Consider the following 7,765-nt stretch of genomic DNA (forward strand, 5'->3'; position numbering starts at 1 on the left):
ACACACACACACACACACACACACACACACACACACACACACACACAGCTCACTCCAGCACTTCTCCACAACTACTTTCTGACCAGGGAGCGGGGTGCTTACTTGCAGTCCCAGACCAAGCATCTGGTTGTACTGCTGGGTCCCGAGCACAGGGGAATCCTGCAGAGGTGCACACACACTGACAGATCACTCCTCCAGGGTGGGCTCACTTTTCTCTTCCCGGGTTTCAGGATCGCTTACCCTGTGGTGCAGATGGCCACCCAGTCGGGAAAGAACGTGTACTTGACCGTCACCAAGGAGTCTGGGAATAGCGTCGTGCTCTTGTTCAAGATGATCAGCACCAGGGCAGCCAGCGGGCTCTACCGAGCAATAACGGAGACCCATGCTTTCTACAGGCACGTAGCGCTCCGTACCCCACAACCTTAGCGTCTGTCCGCAGCTCTGGGTTTTCAGGTGACAAACCTGTGGTTTCTGGTATCGTTGTGTCCGTGAATCTTGTGCAGAATTTAAGAAATCCGCTGCTTTCGAACATTTTGTTTGTCCTGCTCTACTGTAGTGCTGGGAGTCCTTATGGATGTGGCCTCGCTCTTCCCACAGCACTCAGCAGGACGAGCCACACAGACACCTCCCCTCCCCGCCCAGCTTCTCTTACCTTATTCCCTCACAACACCTCCTCTCCCTGGGAACTCTGACTCGTTGGGCCCGTCCCATGACCGCTTTGCTGTTTGACCTAAGTCGTCTCTGTGGGAGAGCAGCTACCCCAACTGCTCAGTGCACAGTTAGGGCTTTCTAACGACAGTAACGCGATATCCTCATTTCGGAAGGTGCTTTAAAGCAGGCTTGTGGTTTGACCCAAATATGTGAGAAATTAAAGCTGAGAAATTTAATTGCGATCTTAACCTTTTTTCTGCTAAGATAGACACAGAAATTTTGGAGCAGAATGGAAAATTTGTGGGAATTTTTAGCATAAAGCCAGGAAAGAAGAACATGTCCCTCTTTCCTGCCACGGGCTGTTTTTGGCCGGAGCTCCTATCCCCGGAAGTGGAAGCAGGCGATCACGGTCCTCTCTGTTGATGGCTGCTTTATCCCAGGTCCTCCGGGGACACTTGAGAAACACAGAGGTAGAATCCTTGAAATGTTCCACGCGCATAACACTGGAAGAATTTACTTTGGGGCATGCAAGCAAGAATACAAATGTCTGCTGACACAAACATTCTTAGGCACAGTAGCATTTGAAGGTCTGAGTCTCGGGAATGCGCGGGCTTGTCGGTACTGAAGTGGACATTCCATCTGTCCCTGCAGGTGTGACACGGTGACCAGTGCCGTCATGATGCAGTACAGCCGAGACCTGAAGGGCCACTTGGCCTCTCTGTTTCTGAATGAAAATATTAACCTTGGCAAGAAGTACGTCTTTGATATTAAAAGAACGTCAAAGGAGGTCTACGACCACGCCAGGAGGGCTCTGTACAATGCTGGTGTTGTGGACCTTGTCACAAGAAGCGAGCACAGCCCTCCAAACTCCCCGCTGAAGTCCTCGGAGAGCAGCATGAACTGCACCAGCTGTGAGGGCCTCAGCTGCCAGCAGACCAGGGCGCTCCAGGAGAAGCTGCGCAAGCTGAAGGAGGCCATGCTGTGCATGGTGTGCTGTGAGGAGGAGATCAACTCGGCCTTCTGCCCTTGCGGCCACACCGTGTGCTGTGAGGCCTGCGCCACCCAGCTGCAGGTGAGGGGTGCTCAGTGGCCGCTCTTCCGCGGCAGGCTCGCTCATCCCACCGTTCACGGTCGATGAGCACCTGCTGTGCACCAGGTGCAAGCCGGAATGCCCAGCTACACCTGGACACCTGGGAAGGGGCTTCCTATTTGGGGACTTCACAGGTACTGCTCTTGGGAAACATTCTGGATTAGCATACTATTTTCAACAATGTAATTGCTCTAAGTCATAGACTTTTTTCGGGTTCTGGAAAGGAGGCTCAGGTTCCCAATGTAACACATCTAGTAAGCAGGTGAGGCGGAGGCTAGAACCATCGCTTCCTGCATCCTGACACTTAGGAGGATGGTCTTTATTATTTACTTAAAATATCTGAAAAAAAATACTAAAAAGCGGTAGTTAGAGCTCACTTTCAGTTCTGTGGGCGGATCGTTGACTGTGATTATTTGTGATTTATTTCCTTTTATTGCTGCATATGCCTCAAGGGGCCAATCCAAGAGGATTGGCTCTTAGTTAACAAGTCAAACTAATTTTAATATTAATACAAAAAAAAAAAGCAACACATGTATGTTTTCCTTTCTTGCACCTTACACTTCCCCTTACAATAATTTTTTCAATTTGTTGTCATTTCTAAGAACTGTTTGCTAAATGTCACTGTGGTTTTATTTCAAAATTAGCCCTAAATAATATCTAGTCCTTCAAAAGCTGCTAATTTCAGAACTAGTTTTAGGGTTATATACTGAGCCGGCAGGATGCCTTTGTCCTTCCTAAGAGTAGATAATGAGTTAATAACAAGGAGTTATTTCTCCAGGAGCAGTAGGTCAGGGATTTGCCTTTTTCCGTCCACATGGTCGGACCCCCATGCCTAAAGCTCCCCTGTGGCTGAGGGGGAGTGCCGAGCTTGCTGAGAAGCCAGCCAGGGATGTGGAGCTGTGACCTGGGATTCGGAGCAGAGCCAAGTTCACTGGCCACATGGCATCAATCCAGCGGCACTGGCCTGGGTCAGCCCACTGAGCCAGGGACACCCAAACTCTGGAAGGGTCTCAGGTCTCTTGCGTCACTGCCAGAGGGGTCGCACTCTGCCCATGCAGGGACCAAGCCTCGCTACATAGCAGGAATTCTTTGCTAATCACTTTACTCATTGTGCCTGGGTTAGAGTGGGACTAAAAACCTAATTAGTTGCCTGCAGTTTATACTTTTTCATAATATTTTGAATCCCTTGTAAGGTATAGGCTTTCAGACCCATTAGAAAGCAAAGATATTGGGGCACCTGGGTGGCTCAGTGGGTTGAGCGTCTGTCTTCAGCTCAGGTCATGGTTCCAGGGTCCTGGGTTCGAGCCCCATATTGGGCTCCCTGCTCAGCGGGGAGTCTGTTTCTCCCTCTGCCCCTCCCCCTGCTCATGCATGCTCTCGCTCTCGCTCTCTCTAATAAATAAATAAAATCTTCTAAAAAGAGAGAGAGAGCGCAAAGATCTCTACCACTTGAGAGCTAGAAATAGTTGTGGCCACAACTTACGTAACAAACGGAATAGAGGAGGTGCCGCGTGTGAATACTGAAGACACATCCTCGCAGGTGTCCTAACAAGTACCGTGGGCTTCTCTTTTCCAGTCGTGTCCGGTCTGCAGGTCGAGGGTGGAACACGTGCAGCACGTCTATCTGCCGACCCACACGAGTCTGCTCAACCTGACTGTGATCTGACGTGCGGTGCACCTAACGGGGCGTGCCACGTTTCCACGGACTGCACTACTACTAAGCTATACAAATGATAGATCGTGGAGAAAATAAATACTCCGACACCCATCTGCCATGCAACATTTAAAAAAAAGAAAAGGAAGAATAAAAAGAATACTCCTCCCCACCAAAACACACCACGCGTAGAGTCCGCAACTGCAGTGGTGGGGGCCGGGAAGAGTTCTGGGCCACGGACACGTTCATTGGATTTACTCTTCTCATGATCAAGTTAAATGAATATGTGAAATCTGTGATGTCAGTTAAGCGGCTGCAGAGCCAAAAAGTGGGTACCTTTTAGGAAAGGATATCGTTAAGTCTCCTGATGTATCCTGAGGTGTAAGTTTCCTACTTGGCAGCAAATTTTGTAAGAATTCATTTTAAGAATTACTTCGTTCTTTTTGTACGGTCATGGAGCTCTGAACATTTTAATAGGAAATTTTTCTTAAAGAAACAGTCATTTTAATGTCATTTCTGTTTTTATAACTTGCTCAAGAATGATTGGAAGGCAAACAGATGTAGAGATCAATTCTGTGACTTTTAAAAAGTTGACAACCAGGCTGTCAGATGTAAACCAGCCTGGCTTGTGGAAAACAGAGAACTCAGTACGCACGGCTTCCTTTCCCCCCTCCCCGCCCCCTCCCCTCCCCCAGGTCTTTCGATTATAAAATGCTACCAGTCTGGTTATAAGATTTCTGTGGAGTAGTCCGCACTCCTTGGGCTCTTGAGTTGGTGGGATATTTTATTTAAGTTGAAAAGGGACTGCATGTTCCTGGGGAAGCAGAGCGTTGCTCGCGGAGATGAAGCTTCACGGTGTACAAACCGGAGGGCTCTCCGCTTTTCCCAAAAATTCCACTCCAGCTTCAGCCACTGGGGTCGCTTTTGCTCGAGCCATCAAGCCTTTTATAGCCTTATTGTAGGTATCTTAGATTATTGTATGCTTTTTTTTTTTTTTGTAGTAAATGCTTAAGTATTAACTCTTGGTTGTCTCCTCCCTAGGTCTTTGAGGGGTTTCGAGTTTCTTTATTTCTATATTCTTAATCACGTTTTCCACTCCCACTTGGGCATTTTGGACGCTGGTCAGCTTGTGGGTTTTCTAGGACGTCGGGACACCTAGATGACCTTATTGGGTGCAATACTAGCTAAGTGAAAGCTAGAAACCTACACTGTCACTTTACTGAGATTTCCGAGTATACTTTTCATATTGCCTTAATGTAGCAGTAATGTGTTTATGCATTTGTTTCTTTGCACAGACATTTTGTCAAATATTAAAACTCTACTTTTTTATGGCACATATTAGCATATAAGCCTTTATTCCAAGAGGTATTTATTTTTTCACTTGTAAAAAAAAAGTAATGTTTCCACATAAAGAACTCTGTTCTATCCTAAAGGACTTCTGTCTTTTGTATTCAGGATAATAAAGACTTTAAAGCAAACGTGGTGTTTGTGTCTTCACAGTTTGTCATTTAAACCAGTTTTATTCACTAAAAAAAGGAGGAGCATTGATAACATCCTGCCTGGTATCTACTTTGGTCCTATATGGAAAATTTGAAAACTTTGAGAGTATTCGCTCTAATCGAGAACATTCATCCCATTATTCACTCCTCTGTTTTCTGGGCTGGGATTGAAATGTAGGTGAAAATGGAGTAATAGCTCTAAGCAGATGAAAAGTCAAAAATTGGGGACAGGACTAGAAGGTATTGGAGAAGGAAAGGAATGGCGGAGTTGGAAGTTAACCATTTAAACTCAGATGATGCCACTAGTTAGTTGCCTGGTCGGGATGGGTGAGCGCCTGTCCAGGTCTGAGCAGTAATGGTCTCGGGCGGTAGACTCCAGGACCACATTGTGTGCAACGCCGAGCTGTGGCTGCTAGGATCTGCGCGCATGCGCCCATTGGTGCTGCTAAGGAAGTGCGTGGTACAGTCGAGCACCCTGCACATCATGTATGTAACTGATAATTCTCTGTAGCAGTTGCAGGACATGATTTCAGCTGCAACAGAAGTTCAGCCCAGTACCAGTACAATTATTTCCAGAAAATAATCTAAAAATTGAGAGATGGGGATTTGTTTTCTATGATTCCTGTACCTAATTCAATCTTCCGTCAGGTTCTAGCAATCCTTTGTTCACTCAACACGTTTATTGAGTACCCAAGTGATTAACGCACGCTGGAAATTTAACAGTGATCGAGACGTGAATGATCTGTCACTGCTTTATAGAGAGAGGTTAAATCATACTCAAAAGTCGTAGAACATCAGCACTGGAAGAGCCACGGCAGGGTCAAGGGGTTGGAGTCACAAGCAGGGGTCATAAGACGTGGCAATAAATAGGAGGTCCAGCGTTCTGGGGAAAGTGGGTGTGCTTTGGGAAGTGAGGAGATGCTATAAGGTTGCCAGACAGCCGTGAGCTGTGGACGCAGACGTGTGTTCTGGTAGTAGAGTAAATCAGGATGGTGCTCCTATAGGAGGCCCGGCCAGAAAAGCACGTGGTTTAGTATTTTCCGTGGGAGGGCGTGGGTGGGCCTAGAGGAGACAGCCATGGGCAGGGTGCTTAAAAGACACAGCCCAGAGGGATAAATGGAGAGACAGAAGCCTCGGGAGGCTCTTCTGTCAAAAGACACAAGTTACAAGACTTGACCAAAAGCATTCTTTCACCTTTTTATTAATGGTTACAAAAATTAGAAATGGTTTTCCCCATCCTACCCCATTCCCCTATGTCTGTATTTATCCTGTGACAGATGGGGACTCAAATGCAATGCTGATAGACTCTGGGGTTGTCCCCTTACCTCTACTACTGAGGACCGGAAGCCCCATGGGTGACTGCTCTTGGGTAAAGCATGATCTCTTCCAAAAAAAACATGAGAAATGCCCTGTAGGACAAAAGTTGGGGCACGTTTCCAAGCACAGCCATGGGGAAGAATGCACGTACCAGTCACGGCAAGTGTTCCTGAAGGAGGAGAGTAGGAGGGATGCCTGGGTGTTGAGAGAGCTCAGAATCAGCCAGGAAGGCCAAAGCTTTTTTCTTTTTAAAAGATTTGATTTATTTATTAGAGAGCGAACACAAGCCAGGGGGGGGGAGGGGCAGAGGGAGAAGCAGACTCCCCACCGAGCTGGGAGCTCAACACGGGGCTCGATCCCAGGACCCCGAGATCATGACCCGAGCCGAAGGCAGACGCTTAACCGACTGAGCCACCCCGGCGCCCCTGTATGTATGTATTCTTATAATTTTCCCTCATCCATCCTCTTCATAAATCTTTAGATCACTGTAGACTGGGTGAATGGGGGAAGGCTTTTTGAAGTAGGTAAATTCTTCTTTGTGTTGAAGTAAGTAGAGAATTTAGAGTGGTGGGAGGGAAAACCAAGTGTGAGAATAAGGAAGAGACCAGAGGTGAGAAGAAATGGGGACCAGGGAATAATAAGGAAAAAGTAGAGCCAGTTGGTGAAGAGACTTGACTGCCCGAATGAAGGTTCTGCGTTTGATGCGGCAAGTGTGTAGAAGCTGTAGTAAGGTCTTTCTTCATCGGTTGACTCACTCGGCTTTGTATTCATTAACCTGGACCTTGACTGATCAACTCAGCAAATATTTCTTAAGCTCCTAGTGTGTATCAGGCTCTCTGTTAGGCCCAGAGCCGTGGTTCTCAACCAGGGGCACTTTTCTCCCCCAGGAGGCAACGGGCAATGTCTGGAGATGACTTTCATTGTCGCACTGGGGATGGGGTGCCTCTGGCATTGACTGGGGAGGGGGCAGGGATGATGCCTACAACGAGGAAATTTCTGGTCCCAAATGTCAATATTGCTCCTGTTGAGGAACCCCAGGCTAGAGGGTACAGTATCTGAGATAAAGTCCTTGCCCTCTGGGTTACCCCAGGGGAAGGGACACTATAAACGAGTAATCCCAGTGTACCAAGCCCCACAGTGAAAAAGGGACTGGGTATTATGAAGAGCAGAAAGAGATGCCCTTAATTCTGCTTGGGGTTGGAAAGATTTCTGGAGATGGGAGACGAGAGGAAGGTTACCCAGTTGGGAACAGTGGGTGGGAGGAGGTTGTTCAAAAAGATGGCCCAGGGGCACATGCGTGACTCAGTGAGTTAAGTGTCCGACTCTTGGCTTCTGCTCAGGTCAGGATCTCAGGGTGGTGAGATGGAGCCCTGAGTCGGGCTCCATGCCGAGCGCTGAGCGTGGAGCCTACTTAAGATTCTCTCTCTCCCTCTCTCACTGCCATTCCTCCATGCATGCACGCACACTATCTCTCTTAAAAAAAAAAAAAATTAAATAAAAACCCAAAAAGGTGGCCTGTTTGGAACCACTGGGCAGTTTGGTGTCATTGAATAT

The 7,765-nt window shown here is 47.5% G+C and overlaps 1 protein-coding gene across 1 annotated transcript in view; it reads left to right on the forward strand.

Annotated features, from left to right (window-relative positions):
• Positions 1–4,873, forward strand: part of MYLIP (myosin regulatory light chain interacting protein) — a 20,422-nt gene extending 15,549 nt beyond the window's left edge. Inside the window, exons 5-7 of the mRNA XM_025891050.2 lie at positions 231–395; positions 1,303–1,723; positions 3,318–4,873. Of these exons, the coding sequence (XP_025746835.1) occupies positions 231–395; positions 1,303–1,723; positions 3,318–3,407 (676 nt within the window). The 3' untranslated portion in view covers positions 3,408–4,873. The remainder of the gene's footprint in view (positions 1–230; positions 396–1,302; positions 1,724–3,317) is intronic.
• The last annotated feature ends 2,892 nt before the right edge of the window (positions 4,874–7,765 follow it).

Source organism: Callorhinus ursinus, unplaced genomic scaffold (assembly GCF_003265705.2).
Source record: "Callorhinus ursinus isolate GAN/ISIS: 27379988/994484 unplaced genomic scaffold, GSC_fseal_2.0 scaffold26, whole genome shotgun sequence".
Taxonomy (NCBI): domain Eukaryota; kingdom Metazoa; phylum Chordata; class Mammalia; order Carnivora; family Otariidae; genus Callorhinus; species Callorhinus ursinus.